At 38.6% G+C, this 15103-nt stretch overlaps 1 protein-coding gene across 5 annotated transcripts in view; it reads left to right on the top strand.

Annotated features, from left to right (window-relative positions):
- The window catches only part of cep128 (centrosomal protein 128), a 34151-nt gene that overhangs the window by 16272 nt on the left and 2776 nt on the right, over positions 1–15103 (top strand). The window contains exons 17-25 of one of the 5 annotated variants that reach the window (XM_029496879.1): positions 487–651; positions 1371–1526; positions 6833–6892; positions 8161–8353; positions 11248–11297; positions 12529–12552; positions 14483–14560; positions 14640–14717; positions 14968–15081. In XM_029496879.1, coding sequence (XP_029352739.1) covers positions 487–651; positions 1371–1526; positions 6833–6892; positions 8161–8353; positions 11248–11297; positions 12529–12552; positions 14483–14560; positions 14640–14717; positions 14968–15081 — 918 coding nt within the window. Of the gene's footprint in view, positions 1–486; positions 652–1370; positions 1527–6832; positions 6893–7198; positions 8137–8160; positions 8354–9745; positions 11298–12528; positions 14303–14482; positions 14561–14639; positions 14718–14967; positions 15082–15103 lie in introns of those variants that run through there. The other 4 variants (XM_029496880.1, XR_003840486.1, XR_003840485.1 and 1 more) reach the window with 4 other exon arrangements.

Here is a 15103-nt window from a genome sequence, read left to right as displayed (position 1 = left end):
TCCTTTTGACCCAATCCATAATGTTTTCTGTTTGTGTAGAAAAGAATGTTGCATCAGATCTTACTGGGAATTTACCCTGTTTAATGACATGCATAATGACATTTACAAATTGACTGGAAAATGTGCTGTATGTACAGTCCACAAAGCAGCAATTTGTGAATGAAATTGAGACTTAGGTAAAGATAAACTGCAGGTATTACATTTGACTATATATTTTCATCTTTTTAATTTTGTTTGTTTGTTCTAAAGATGCATTTCAAAACGTTTGCAACCAAAAGACTAAAGAAGCTCATACAAAACAATGCTCTTTTACCATTGGCTTTGAAAACTTAAATGTACTATTTGCTAATATTTCGAGTAAATGTGATCACAGAAAACCAAACTACTACCTGATGTGATATGATATTTTTGGAGTAGAAAAACCACAAGACTTGATTACCTTATTTGCTATGTATTATGGCTTTTAACATATCCACTCTCTATTAGGCAGATGCAGTGTCAGAGAAAGAGCTGTGTGGGGTGCTGCGAGTCAAGTTGGACAGGATGAAAGATGAGTGTGATAAGCTGGCAACGCAACTGAACACAAAAGACGAAGCACATGCACTTCTCCACAGAAAGTACCATCTACTCAAACAGGAACTGGATGACAAAGTAAGAATTGTCTCCTTCGCTATGTTTTTCAAACATGAGCAACATGAAAAATATCAAATTGCATTAATTATGCCATCACTTCCCTTCCCCATTAGCTTTAAGATCTAGGATATCTATGATAAGGCCATATGACCACAAAGCCCTAAGCATGGTTCAAAAGGTTAAGTGATGCCAAATCAGCACTATTTTTAAGAGGCCTTTATAAATACAACCCAAGATGAAGCATTGAATTCCTGTTCACCTCACTGACAGGCCTCCCATGTTACATTAACCTCCCATGTTAATGTAACTTGGGAGGTTTATTATCCCAGGGACGGGATAACGATTCATGGTCCCTGGGCAGCACTGATCAGTTGGTTCCTATGTCTTGCACACATTGATTGGCTCTGTCCTTGTAGAAATTGTAAAACTATTGAGGCCTATGACCAGAGAGAGCCACTCTACTAGCTCTATCTATATATGTGAGAAGAAACTAATTTGACACTCAGATGCACCAACTTGTTCTTTCTGAGTATGTGTTAGTGAGTAAACTTTAATAACTCCTCGCAAATTATCTTAAAATGCAACACTTTTTTGTGTTTACATTTCTCTTTCAGAAAATCTGCTGTAAATTGATGTTTTATTCTGTCTTTTAAAATCCTAATGGGATGTCTAAAATACTTCAAAATGGCGGCTTTTGAATTTGCATCCACTAGTTCTTAGTCTGTTGTCCCCCACAGGTCAGGTCAGGTGATCAGAGACATGTTTTTGAGTCAGAGCTGGAAGAAAAGGTGTTGCAGATGGAGGCAGAGAAAGAGGCAATCCTTACTTCTATGGGTGAGGAGTTAGATGCTGCCTGCCGCAGCCTTGCCAGGAACGGTGAAGACAAACTGCAGGTATTTAATATCATTCCATTATAGTTTCTTCTAATTTATTTTGGGTTTTTTTTGACAGTCAGAGAGGCTAAAAAACAGGATCCCAAATAACAATGTTCATGTTCTACCAGCTCGTTAATGAATATGTCGGCAAGTAACACATCTTCATATCCAGTACACAGGAAAACATGAACATTATTGTATGGTTGGTGATCCTGGTCTCATATTGACTAGTTGTTTAGCTCTAGTGCTTCACCAACTAACTAGAAATATCTAAAAGTTTCCTAGATGGTCAACTTTCAAAAGCATACCCTTGTTCTCTTCTGTTCTTTGTTGGCTCATTCTGGGTTTACCTAGCCAGTCCTGGCCAAAGAACATGAGTTTCTGTGACACAGCTTCCATATAAACAAATGCATGCATGCATCCTCGCATACATGTTCTCGTTTGGGATGGGATGGGTTGCATTGACGTTTGCTTGTACTGATGATTGAAATATTTTAATGTTAGTGGGTGAAATGGTCTCCTCTTCTCAAAGGGTAAAAATTTAATTTCTGAAGAAAGAAAGAATCTGTTGGACATGATTGTAATGATTGGAGATAGTTCTTTCATATCGGTGCTAGATCACTATCTAACTATCTAAGTGTTAGATAGTTAGATAGTGATGTCTTAGATAGTGATGACACCTGAAAGATAAAGCAGGTCCAATATCTAGACCTCTTAGTGAATCTAAATCCAGTAGTGTGAAAGGTTTTGTGAACATTTTGCAACTGGTAATGGCTGCAAGCCTTACATTAATTTGGGTACTGACTGCTTCTTTGCGCAGGTTTTAAAGTCTATTTCATTGAAAAATCAAAGATGTTACTCAGCTTCTTGTTCTTTTCCCATCTCTGTATCAGCCTTTGGCATGATTATTTTCTAATTTTAAATTTAAATAACATTGTTCTTCCTAATCTGTAGCTAATTGTCACATCATCATCATCATCAGTGTCACTATGTAGGACTATTTCTATTTCTGGTGTATTTGTGTGCTGATTGTATGGTTGTCTAGTTATGAAAAAGAGATCTTAATCTCAACAAGGCTAGCTGATTAAATTAGGTTTATACTAAAATGTCTGTTATACCCAGTAAAGTTTTTTGCAGACTTGCCTCTTGGAAAACTCCACATCTTCATATAATAATAAACACATTGTACACACACTCTCACCCCAAAATTCTTGGAGCTACTTTTCCTCTGCTGCTCCAGGCTAATGAACCCAGGCAGCTCTTATCTGCTCTTATAGATTTCCCACTCAGCTCCAGCAGTGTAACAGCCAGACCTGCAAGCCAACACCTCTCCTCATCTGTAATCTGTCATGTTGAAAAGAAGTCAAACTCAATAGTGATTGGCCTAACGAGGGAAATAATTAACAGTTAAGGGATGTATTAGGTTTCAGTTGCCTTGTGATACTCTCCTTCCTTATTTCTCTTTAGAGACATTAATTCAAGAGGTTGTAGGACAGTATAGTGGTTGTTGAAAGTTAAGATTTACTAGAAGCAGTGCACTGTTATACATGATACAACCACTGGGAATTTACCGGGTGTTAGAATTGTTGAAACTGCCCTTTCAGTGGCAAAATAAAAAGGGTAAGTTTCAGTAAACTTAACCCCTTACCTCACATCATTGATCCAAATCGACCCACCTGTTACCTACTTTCTGAACACAACTTTTATCTTCAGAGTACAGCTGGCTCATGTGAGTGCACACAATCTAACACCTGAGTTATGTGTTGTGTCATACGTGCCTGGCCTTGGGACACTCCTCAAACTGTTTGATGAAAAGAAATACCCCTCTGAAAATATCTATAAAAACATCCTCCTATGACTGTTACACTTGCTATTAGTTTTAACATCTCTGCTTTTTGTTACTCTCTAAACTTTGGCAAGGTATTTATAGAGCGCAATTCATATCCAGGGTAATTCAACGTGCTTTACAGATCAGAAAAAATTACAAGAAGGTAGAAAGAATCATTTCATAAATCATAAAAAAGTATAGTAATAGTAATTGAATGAATTAAAAGCTAAAAAGCGCACATAAATGACTTTCAGTTGTCATATACACACCTAAATGGAACTGTTTTCAGCCTGGATTTAAACGTCAGAGTTGAGGCCTGTCTCACATCTTCTGAAAGACTGTTCCAGACATTAGCAGCATAACAGTGGAATGCAGCCTCACCATGTTTAGTCCTGACTCTGGGCACCACCAGGAGACCACTCCCTGAGGTTCTCAGAGCCCGAGAGGGTTCATATGGCTCTAACATGTCAGAGATGTACTTTGGTGCTAGACCATGAAGAGACTTGTACACAAGTAGAGCTGTTTTAAAGTCTATTCTCTGAGCAACAGGAAGCCAGTGCAGAGACCTGAGCACTGGACTAATATGGTAGTATTTACTGGTTCTAGTCAGGACTCGAGTAGCAGCATTCTGGATGTACTGCAGCTGTCTTACAGCTCGTTTAGAGAGTCCAGTGAGCAGGCTGTACAGTAGTGCACATGGATTAGTCTCTCCAAGTCTGGTTTAGACGCTATTCCTTTGATTCTGGCAATGTTTTTTGGATGATAAAAGCTGCGGATGTTATTGATTTAATGTGGCTGTTAAAGTTTAGGTCTGAATCTAAAACTACCCCTAGATTTCTAATCTGATTGTTAGGTTTTAGAGAGACAGTCTCGAGGTGACTGATAATTGTTTTCCTTTGTTTGTATGTGCCACAGACTATGAGTTCAATTTTGTCTGAGTTTACCTGGAGAAAATAGTTTTGCATCCACACACTCATCTGTTCGATGAGTGTATCTATAGGCCCATGTTCACCTGCCGTCAGTGACACATAGATCTGAGTGACATCTGGATAGTTGTGGTAGGACACGTTATAATTGTGTATTAGCTGGCCTAATGGAAGCACAGATTAAATAATAGAGGTCCCAGAATTGACCTCTGGGCAACCCCACAGGTCATAGGCATTTCGTCTAAGACACAGTTGCCAATTTTACCAAAGTACGCCCTGTCCTCCAGATAGGTAGTAAACCAGTTTAGAGCAGTACCAGAGATTCCCACCTGTGTAATAAGATCACACTTTGCTATCTTTACCATTTGCACAACAGGAGGAGAAAGAGACAAACTGTATCCAAAGATGCACAGGCACAGATTTGCTCGTGGTCTGAGAGAGATATGTAACCATGAAGACACACATTTAAATTAGCAGTGGCAGACCCTTGGATTCCACATCAGTGCTCCTGACAAAATAGTGGCATTTCTTTCACTTCATCCTCACAGACAGTTCTTTCAACTCCCATCCTACTTGTTCAGTTTTTCAACAGTTTCACCTCCTTTTTGTCACAGCACCAAGCTGCCTTTGTTGGTTCAGGAAGGAGTAAAAAGAGAGAAGAGCGAGAGGCACACAGGCAGGTTTTATCCTCCCACACAGTCACACACTCTGCCATGTGGTTGTACACTCACCGAGATGGGGGACCTCTGCACAGCGGTACTCCATTGTTGTAGTTTGAGCTGCCGTGACAACAACTTGGGAAATTTGTTTTTCTTGTATGTGGGTTTGAGTGATGGGTTGAAGAAGTGAAGTGTGCAGTGATGATGTTGTCTGCCATGGCACGGGACAGGAAAGGGCCAAAAGAAAATTCTTCAGGGCAAATTTCCATGGTGGTTGACTATGTGTGGAAAAACCTTGCTCAAGTATCTAGTTGAAAAATCAGTTGTACTTTTTTGTTGTCTTTGTACCTGTATCTGTTATGCCCTTTTACCCATGAGTTGTTCTCTGTTAGTACATCAGCAGCAAGGAATGAGGATTCTGTAAGAATGTATTTGGTAAAGTTAATCATGGCACAAAGAAGCACTTATCTACTTTTCATATTATATATAGGCATAATGAGCACACCACATCAAAAAGGTTAATTTTTGCTATGCTGGCCATTTTAATTTCTCCTGACTGAAATAGATTTGCTAGGTTTAAATTGATTATGCTTGGACAACCCATCCTACTGCAAAAGTGATCTTAAGCCATCCTCAGTGCCACACAGATTGGTGATTTCAACATGGAGTGGTACAAAATTTTGTATCAACATACAACGTCCATCTCTTAACTTTTCCTTTGTTACCATTATAAGGTTGACACTGGTAACTTAAATTGAAACGTCTTGATAGCTTAGCCAAGCTATGTTTTGCATGATTTTAGCTGTGCTACAAAAAACATTTCTTAGAAATTGGGCCTTTTACTTTTGGTAATGGCTTGGTATCTCACCATGTTGTAAAACACTGAAGTTGTCAATCGAATTTGTGGAAGCGCAAATTTTTGTCAGATTGCCCTCACTTGAATGATGAATGTTTAACGTGGCCTTGTTGTTGGCCCTTCTTTTAAAGTAGTCCCTTTTTGGTGTTGTCAAGGTTAAGGTGCATAATGCATGTCCACAGTATCCTTTGTTTTTAATCTTTTTCTGTGTTTATGGTTTCTGTGAGCCCTCTAATTAGAAATTACATAACCTGGATCCATTTATTCCCTAATGTGGTTCAGTGTTTAAAGTGGAACCCTAACAGCCACAAATTAGACAAAGACCAGATCAGCTGCATGAAACTATCCTAAGGTAGTTGAAAGTGGTTAGGTAAGGTTTTATTTTGGGTACTGGCATGCGTGTTGTGTTCATCTCATTTCAAACAAGCAAGTAATGAAGCGTAAAAGAGACTGTTAACTGTAGGTGAATAAATCCACATATGGACCTGGCACTCAACAGCTGCAAAGCTTTGACAGAGGTGTGCTTTTAGCTGAGCATGATCTTGGTATGAGACTGTTTATCGGTGAATCTGTGAGCTTCTTTTTGTCTCGAGTGTATTTGTCTGTGTGTGTCAGCAGTCATTAAGAGTTGGAAGACAGTCAGTTTGTATTGTCGATGCTGACAAGCTTGTCTAGGAAGACTGGAACTGACTTTCTGAGCTCATTTTATGACACGTACAACCTCTGTGTGCAGGTGTGTGTCTGTGTGTAGCAGTGTGTATTGTGTCTTAGGCTGTTTATCGCATACACATTCCAATTTAAATTGGCAGCAGTTGTTCTTCACAAAAGTTCAGGGTTTAACAGGAGCCGGCTCTTATGATTGTTATCCTATATTTTGTCCATCCACATTTCAGTTTCTGTTTCTGTTTTCTTTGAACTTGCATAAAACCCCGATGACGAAGTCTCTTAGTTGCTCTGTTTTGAATGGTAGACTTTTTTTAAGGCAGAAATGTATATAGTATGCTGAAAAAAGATTGCATTTGCATACATTTTTCTCTCTGCTTTTTTTTTTTAAGGCAATCTCACAGAAACCTGGATTAGTCAAAGACCCTCATCGTTGGCTAGCTGAAACAAAGGTATGATCATTACATGAAGGAAGTACTGCCCTCCGTTCAAGGGATGCCTCTAAATAATCATCAGTATCATGAATTATGTAATACTTTTGTCATAAACACAATTTGCTCATTTACTTGATACAAAAGATTAATTAAATACAGCAGCATTAAATATACCATCACCTTTTTGGTCTTTGCAAACCTTCATGTTGTTGTGTTACCTCAGAAAAAAGGTGATACTTTGTTGAGAAAACAAATTAATGCATCTGAGTTTTGATGTGTGGTGAGAGTCAGCAGTGATTACAGTGAAACTGTGATGTTTTGCAGTTTTTGACAGAATGCCTTCCCAAGTTAATCAGAAGAGTATGCCGACATACTTGAAGAGAAATCAGTGCCCATTTGGTATTGCAGCAATGCACGGTAGAGAAAGAAACATGTAATTATGGCTTTGGCAGTGATGCATGATACTTTGTTAAAATGTGTTTGCACAATTCATGGTGTTTTTCACTATAATGTATATCTCCTGTCAGAAATGCTTTCAGAATAGGGTGTATTTACAAATATAAAACACTGGACAACAAGAGAGAGCTCTTTGTTGGGACTTTTTCTGTTAGTAAAATGTAGGCATGATTTACAGGCTTATGGAGCACAGTTAGAATAACCATTTAACCAATAATTTTCTTTTGCTGAAACAATTAACAAGTAACATTTCAAGCTGATTTATATTCCCTCTTATACTGACAGTGTTTCATAGTAGTAAGTTCATAGTATTTTCTTATAGGTAATTTTGTCTGAACTCTTTTCTGAGCCTATGGTTTTAGTCAAGATGACTAAATGCTCACAAACTTCACGATGCATGCATATATAAGCTGAAAGAGAGAATCATGAAGTTGTTGTTGGACACTACTGGAACCTTTAAATGCAGGATTAAGAGGAATTTTATATGAGAAGATTTTACTTTAAAGGCGAAACAAAATTCCCTTGTGATATTCTTATAGCTGACAGGGGACTTAATTAAGTTCCAATGCAAGGTGTTTTGCATTGATTAGTGTGCAGACTTATACATGAGGAAACCAATGGGAGCACTAAATGTGAGGAAAATCATTTTTATTATCAGATGGGGCTGGAATGCAGGCTCTCAAGGTGGACCTCAATCAGGGACTTGCCCTTCCCAATGTGCTAACTCTTTTAACGTCTTCAGTAAAGGCTTTGAATATAAGAACCCATCCAAACACTGCACCGATATTAAATACATTCTGTGATGATAATATATTTATTAAACTAACCAGACAAAGTTACGCTGGCTGTGTGAGGAGGTGCGGGAACGCGACACAAGAGAACAGCGCCTGAGGAAGCAGCATCAGCAAACCAGGGATCAGATGAAGGCCCTCAGGCAGAGCCGGGACTCAGAACAAGCTGCTCTCCTACAGCGCCTGGACAAGCAGGAGAAGCTGTTGTACTCACTCAATACTGAAAAGAAAGGTACGCAACACCAATTAGAAACATAACTTCACATTGATTTTGATGTAATTAGCAAGCATATGAGAAAGTGGTATATAAGCTACATTAACTGGGTTATTTTGTTTTTATCAAACTGAAATTGCTCAAACTGTCTTACCAGCATCATCAAAGCGTCCCAGTGAGTCACATAGCAATGCTGAATAAAATTAGTTACAAAACAGCATCATGCCAGACTAATCATCCTCTGTTCTTTATTAGGCAGTGAATACCTTACTAGAGAAGTACGTGGCAATAAATCCTTTGGCTGTCTACGTCTGAATATTTATTATAGTTAGTTCCCCATATAAATGCAGTCATACCATGAGTGCCTAGTCATATGCTGGCTTCATGTTTTCTTCCTCTCCCATTTACATTTTATCGCACTTTCATTAAGAGTAATAACTAACTCAATATCTTCTTAAAAGAGAAGTGTTTTTCTTTCTCAGTGGTTTTTGTGTTCTGCAACATTGAAGGATGCTTATGAAAATAACTCTGTGCACATGCATGGCATTTTAGTCCGTGCATAAGGACCATTCTGTTTATGATTACAAATGTTTGAGAAAGCTTCTTAATATGTGTGAACTTTGAGACTTTTACGTAAATTGGGCTTGTTTTTCTTGGCCAGAGTCGCATTTCTGACTGAATTTCTTTTAATGAGCTGTAAGCCAGAGGAAGAACAACCTGTTGTTTTTTTTATCACCTTGTCTGAACAAAACAGGGAAATGGGCCTAATTTGTGTTCCATTAAGAGAGAAAAAGGGAGTTAAAAGACACACTTAGAATGTAGAGAAAGTCATAGTTGGGGGGGCTCTACAGAGAGACAAACACTTGTCTATTATTGTACTGTATATTTTCGGCCAGGGTGAGAATGTAAGATATTGTGCCATTTCCACTTCCTTTTATGAAACGCAGTTCACTTCGTCTTTGGACCCAGTCAGCCATTTGACAACCTTGTCTATCTTTTTTTGCAGGCAGTAGTGCTGATATGGTCTCCTTAGTAATTAGACCCAAGAATAATCTGTGTACCATAAGAGCTACAAAATCTGGTTCTTTGTATTGAAGGTGCAGGAATTAACATTTTATCACCTGTATTTTTAAATTGTGGGTTCTCAGTAATGTGGCTGCTCAGTAATTCTGATTTTTTGTTATTGCAGAGCAACACATTACTTATAAATCCTTACCATGCATGAATGCAAGTTTGCTGAACAGTGATGATATGATGGACCTGCATGAGTACACACAACAATGCAGTGTGGGAAACAAGTTTAGTCATCCTACATCGTAACTGTTTATTCCTGGTTCTGCTGTGCTGTATTATCAAGTTGGGAATTGTATCCTTATGAGATGTATTTTTCTTGTCTGCTTATCTTAGCAGATTTGCTGTTTGCCTGAAGTCGGAAGAACCCAGTGTGTCCTAATGTAATTGTCTCTCAGTGAATTGTTAGTGTCAGATTAAGGTTGCAGTCTGTGCCTTTGATTCTCTTGGTAGGCCTTTCCCTCTGAAAAAGGTCTATTCTGCTTATATGGATGACAATTTCTAGTATTATAGGACCTATCACAGGTTTTACAGTGGGCATGATGTGAATGGGTGAGTCAGAACAGCACATCGGCAGTAACAGCACACAAACACTCGCACTCTTTTTCACTGACTTCAAAGTTCATTTTATGTGGCAAGCTAAAAGCAGAGATTTGAGATACAGGTTTGTTTCACTGCCAGAATTACTGTTTGACTTTTTCAGTTTTCATATCAAGTGGGGTTAGCCTGTGTAGTGAGTAAGAAATTTGTTTACATGCACATGTTCTGGAGGAGGAGGAAATTCAGTTATGTGCAGGTAACTGGATATTGAACTTAGGGAAATATAATGAAACAGAAGCTGAGGCAAACAAAAGAAAGCCTCAGTTCCTACATCTGCAGATGTATTTGCAGGTTCTTAGAGGTCTCAGAAAACTGAGATCATGTTACTGTGTAGAGATCTGTCTCCGTGGACAGTTTTTCACATTAGAATGAAGGTACATTTAATGTTCAACTCTTCTTGGCTGAGTCTGGCTGAAGCCATTATTAATGTTGCTACAGTTTTTTAAAACAATGGATGAATCCAAATCCTTAACACATGGTTTGCATAATTAGTTATTTATTATTGGAAGAAAAATTTATTCATCATCATTATATGTGGCAAATGGGAAATTAAATTAATATTGTCTTTCTTTTTTATTATTCTAATAGTGCGTTGCAAAACAGATGCACACAAAACAGTTTCCTTTACCCAATTTTACACAGCTTGGCATTAAGCTAGCTGGCATTTGCTTAATAAAACATTATTGCCGATGATTTCAGAATTATTCTTTTAAAACAACATCTCATTAAACAAACAAGCATTGATTGTAATTGAAAACAATGTGTTGCTGCCTTCAACAACAGACAAGTAAAATCTCTTTCCTCCACCTGTCTTGTCTGCAAACTCTGCCAAACAGTCAAACTTAGGGACAACTTGTTGTTGTCCCATTCACATTTAGAGGCAATTTTTTAGGGTGTCCTCTTAACCTGATGTTGGATTTTCTGAACTGTAGGAGGAAGCCAAAGGAGTTAACCCATGTAGGTACAGCATACATAACATGCAAATTTGGGGAATGCCCCAGGCCTCAAACTCAGAATCTTCTTACAGTGAGATGACAGTGCTAACCACTGCACCACTCTAACCCACGTATTACACATGCATATGGCATCATAAACATCATAAAATATATTATAGGTCAACATTAATCTGGCTTTTTAAATCCAATCATTATTTAATTGCTATACACAGATATCACTACATCTGAATTGGACCGGGTATCTCTAGTGCTTCTTGACTCTATTCTACAGTTTTGTGATTTCAGAGCTACTGGAGAAAAGTCGAAGGAAAGAGGAAGAAATGAGGAGCCTTCAGGTCAGAATCATGTCTTTACTAATCTGTTAATCTTCACTCCAGATAGCAGATTTTTATTAACTAGCTGGCCTGATGTCAACTGTATGATGCCGAAAAGAGACCGATTGAACTGTTTTTGTTTATAAACCATTTTGGCTGCAAATTATTTTTCCTTTTTGCAAATCAGTCGGAGTAGTTTTGATTAACTGCTGGGCTTCAGTGATTTGAGTCCTGTGATGCAGTGCTACAAACATTAGCACAGAGCCATGGGCCTGGCAGACTTCTTGCAGCCTTGCTTGAACAAGTAGCTAATTACTGCAGACACAGGGCCTTGGAGTTTAAAAGCCACCAGAGGCCTTGTCTCTGTCTTTCAGTACTGCAGCGTCTACATTTGGCAGGCCACCAACTCACCTAGTCTGTAGTGGACTGGCCCCCAGTGCCTCACTGGCCCTTTACTCACCATTAAACAGCGTCACACATATACACACACACTGGAAAATCTGCTAAGCAATCATTTCCAAATGTGTGTGTGCACCTGTGTGAAGGCACGCACATGTGTCTGTTTTGGATAGCGGGGTCCCATCTGTGGCTGCATGATGGCACCTGCCAGAACTCATGCGCAATTAATCAGCCCTCTCAGACCCAGTCGAGCTTTTAATTATGAAGGATGAGGAGAGAAAGATTTAGTGAGGAAAGACGGATAGACTGAGGGATGTAGACAAGCTTTAAAAAAAAAAAAAAAAAGTAGTTGCGGGTTGGGCTGATGAAAAGAAAGTACCCTTTTTACAAACCATCAACACATTACAGGCAGAAAAGCAGAAGCAGCCAGCCAGTTGGGGGGGGGGGGAGAGCAGGTGTGCGTTTGAGTGGCAGATAAGAGGCATAGCATCACTTATGCATCGTTAGAGAGGGAACATCAGTCAGGGGCTGGATGAGCGGCAAGAGCAGTTTGTCTTTGTGTGTCAGTGCGTGTGATAAGAAGCCTGGTGTGTGTTGCAGACTCTCCCTCGTCTCTGCATTTCTTTCCCCTGTTGCCCATTTGCTGGAACACTCTTCCTCTCTTCTGTCACTTTTCTCTCACTCACATGTACTAAGTTTCTCTCTGCTATTCCAGCATTTTGAACAGTTAGCTGGAGTCACTGTCTTATGCACATGTTTTACAACATTAGCTTGATTAAATGTGACTGTAGCTTTTGTTATTTACTCGTATACGCTTATAAACTAATGCTGCTGTGTTTTTGTGTGTTCACAGGACCGTGTTTTGGATCTAGAAACGGTGAGGTTTGATTGTACCAAGTTATGAATATAATTCAAAGTACATGGTTATATAAGCTGTGGCTTACAAAACTGCTAATTCTGAAGTGTCCTGAAATAGTTACATTTAAATTGCCGTAGCATTTCAGTGCGATTTCAGTTGTGTAGTGAGGCTCACCCAACAGCTAACACAGGGTTGGAAATTACAGCTTTAGTCAAGACTCAGACAGGTGTTAATCATAGTATGTTTTGCTGACAGGGTTAAGATAGGAGCTGTAATTATAATACAACATCGACCTCGGCATTGAAATGTCCAACACTAACATCCTTAATCAGCTATTAGACATGCCAGAATTACTTAGCATTATTGAAAGGTTATATTGACCCAAGCTCTTTTTACTCTATTGAAGAAAACAAATAAATAAATGAAGATGTCTATCACACGCTGCCCATCTATCACTATTATATTGCATGCTTGACCACTTTGACCTTTAATTAGCTATTGTGAAAAAAAAAGAGGAAATACTTCCTACCACCGTCGAATTGAATAATTTTGGCTTACAACAACAAAACAGCAGCAGGATACATCGAGCCATCCTCCTCTCTGCCCGGGTGGTGGGGATCATCCAGTGAGTTCTCCTTGTATGCCACTGTGCCATTCAGTGTAGCAATCAGCATGACAGCTTGTGACAAGCAGTGCCTTTGATGCTCAAACACTCCACCTGAATGGGAACGGGAAGACTATTGATACATGCAGTGGTAGCCTGAATAGAATGGCATAAAGTAGTTACTTAATCAAAGAACGTGATAACAAAAGTCCTCATTAGCCTTTTAAATGGCTAGACAATATGAAAATCAATGTCTCTTACTACGTAGGTTTGAGCACATTCATCCCAGAACAGAGTGTGTAATAGAATCCATAAAATATGTTTTAATTGCAATATCGTCCCCTCTGTTTTCTGTCTTTTACACTGTAACCTTCCAGGAACGGCAGAAAAATACAAATGGATCATTTGAGAAACACAGCTTTACATTTTACACTCTTCCGGCTCTGATTAAGATTACAGATCTATTTTGCTTAGATTTAAATTAGTTGCAAAACCAAAACACAAATTCTTCAAACTAAAATCTCCTCAACCACATGCTATGTTTATGTTGGCTTTTCATGTAATTTTTCACCTGTGGTTGGAATTGTGCGAGCCGCCTGAAAAAATAGGATCTGCAAGGGATTCTGGGGAGTGCCACAACAATTATATATATTCCATACTCTTCTAAAGCTCTCCAAAATAAGCCAAAACTATAGTCGGAGTTTGCAAGTTTGAAGTCTCCAGTGATCCCTCAGTCCTTCCTATTGTCACCTGTTCCTGTTAAATTAATATTAGAATAATAGAATATTAAACTTGTGTACTGCGTTTTGGCAGTTCTCTATAGAGCTCATAGAACTAAAGTTGGCTCCATCTGGTAGCCTTTTGAGAAGCTAAATGTTGAGCCATTGTTTGGTGGGAGGCTGTTATGACTTGAGCATAGTCCAAGTAAAGCTTATACCATAACAAACCGAAAGCAAAACTGATTCCTGTACATGGTGTGTTTGTGGGTTTATTGTGGATCTCGATTAATTTACATACAATTTATTTTAATGTGCATGTCATTTTCTATACCAACCAAAAGCCCACAGAATTGTATTTCCAATAGGTGCTAACAGTATCAGTTGTTTGGACTGAACAGTAAAGCCCATTACCTGCTCAAATCCAAAGACATCTGCCAAACCTACAATCTCCTGTCTTTAGTTTTTGTTTTGTTTTTTTTTTTTTTTTAATTCCAAGAAACCAAGAGCTACTATTACTACTGCCAGTTACTTGAGTTCTTTTTTTTTTTTTTTTTTTGGTGGTTGTTTGTTTGTTTGTTAGATTTATTTTTTTTTTGGGCTGCGTGTGTCTTTGTGACATTTGCAGAACACGAGAGTGGCACTTGATCACCTGGAGATGATCCCTGAAAAACAATGTCTGATGGAGAACTTCAAAGATTTGGAGGTGGGTTCACTTATATATATATATATATATATATATATATATATATATATATATGCGTGTGTCTTTGTGACATTTGCAGAACACGAGAGTGGCACTTGATCACCTGGAGATGATCCCTGAAAAACAATGTCTGATGGAGAACTTCAAAGATTTGGAGGTGGGTTCACTTATATATATATATATATATATATATATATATATATCATTTGATTTACATCAAATTGCCAACCTCAGCTACAGTAAATCATGAAACCAATAAAACACAGCTAATAGACACACAGAGAGGATTAGCATTTGTATGGCATTGGTCAGTGTTAGAGCCATGCATCATCACACTTCACTTATTTCTCAATATTAATCAATTATAAAGGAATGCTCTTTTGTATTGGTGACATTCTGTGCTTCAGGAATCACAGCGGCAGAGGGAGACTGTAGAGCAGCGTTACACCAAATACAAAGAGATTGTGTGGAATCTGCAGCATCAGCTGGACGATTCCAAACGCAAAATCCAGGAATACAGAGTATGTTGCACACACACACACA

Source organism: Echeneis naucrates, chromosome 24 (assembly GCF_900963305.1).
Source record: "Echeneis naucrates chromosome 24, fEcheNa1.1, whole genome shotgun sequence".
In the NCBI taxonomy this organism is placed as follows: Eukaryota; Metazoa; Chordata; class Actinopteri; order Carangiformes; family Echeneidae; genus Echeneis; species Echeneis naucrates.
The sequence above is the reverse complement of the archived record's forward strand: the minus strand, read 5'-3'. Positions and strand labels throughout refer to the sequence as shown.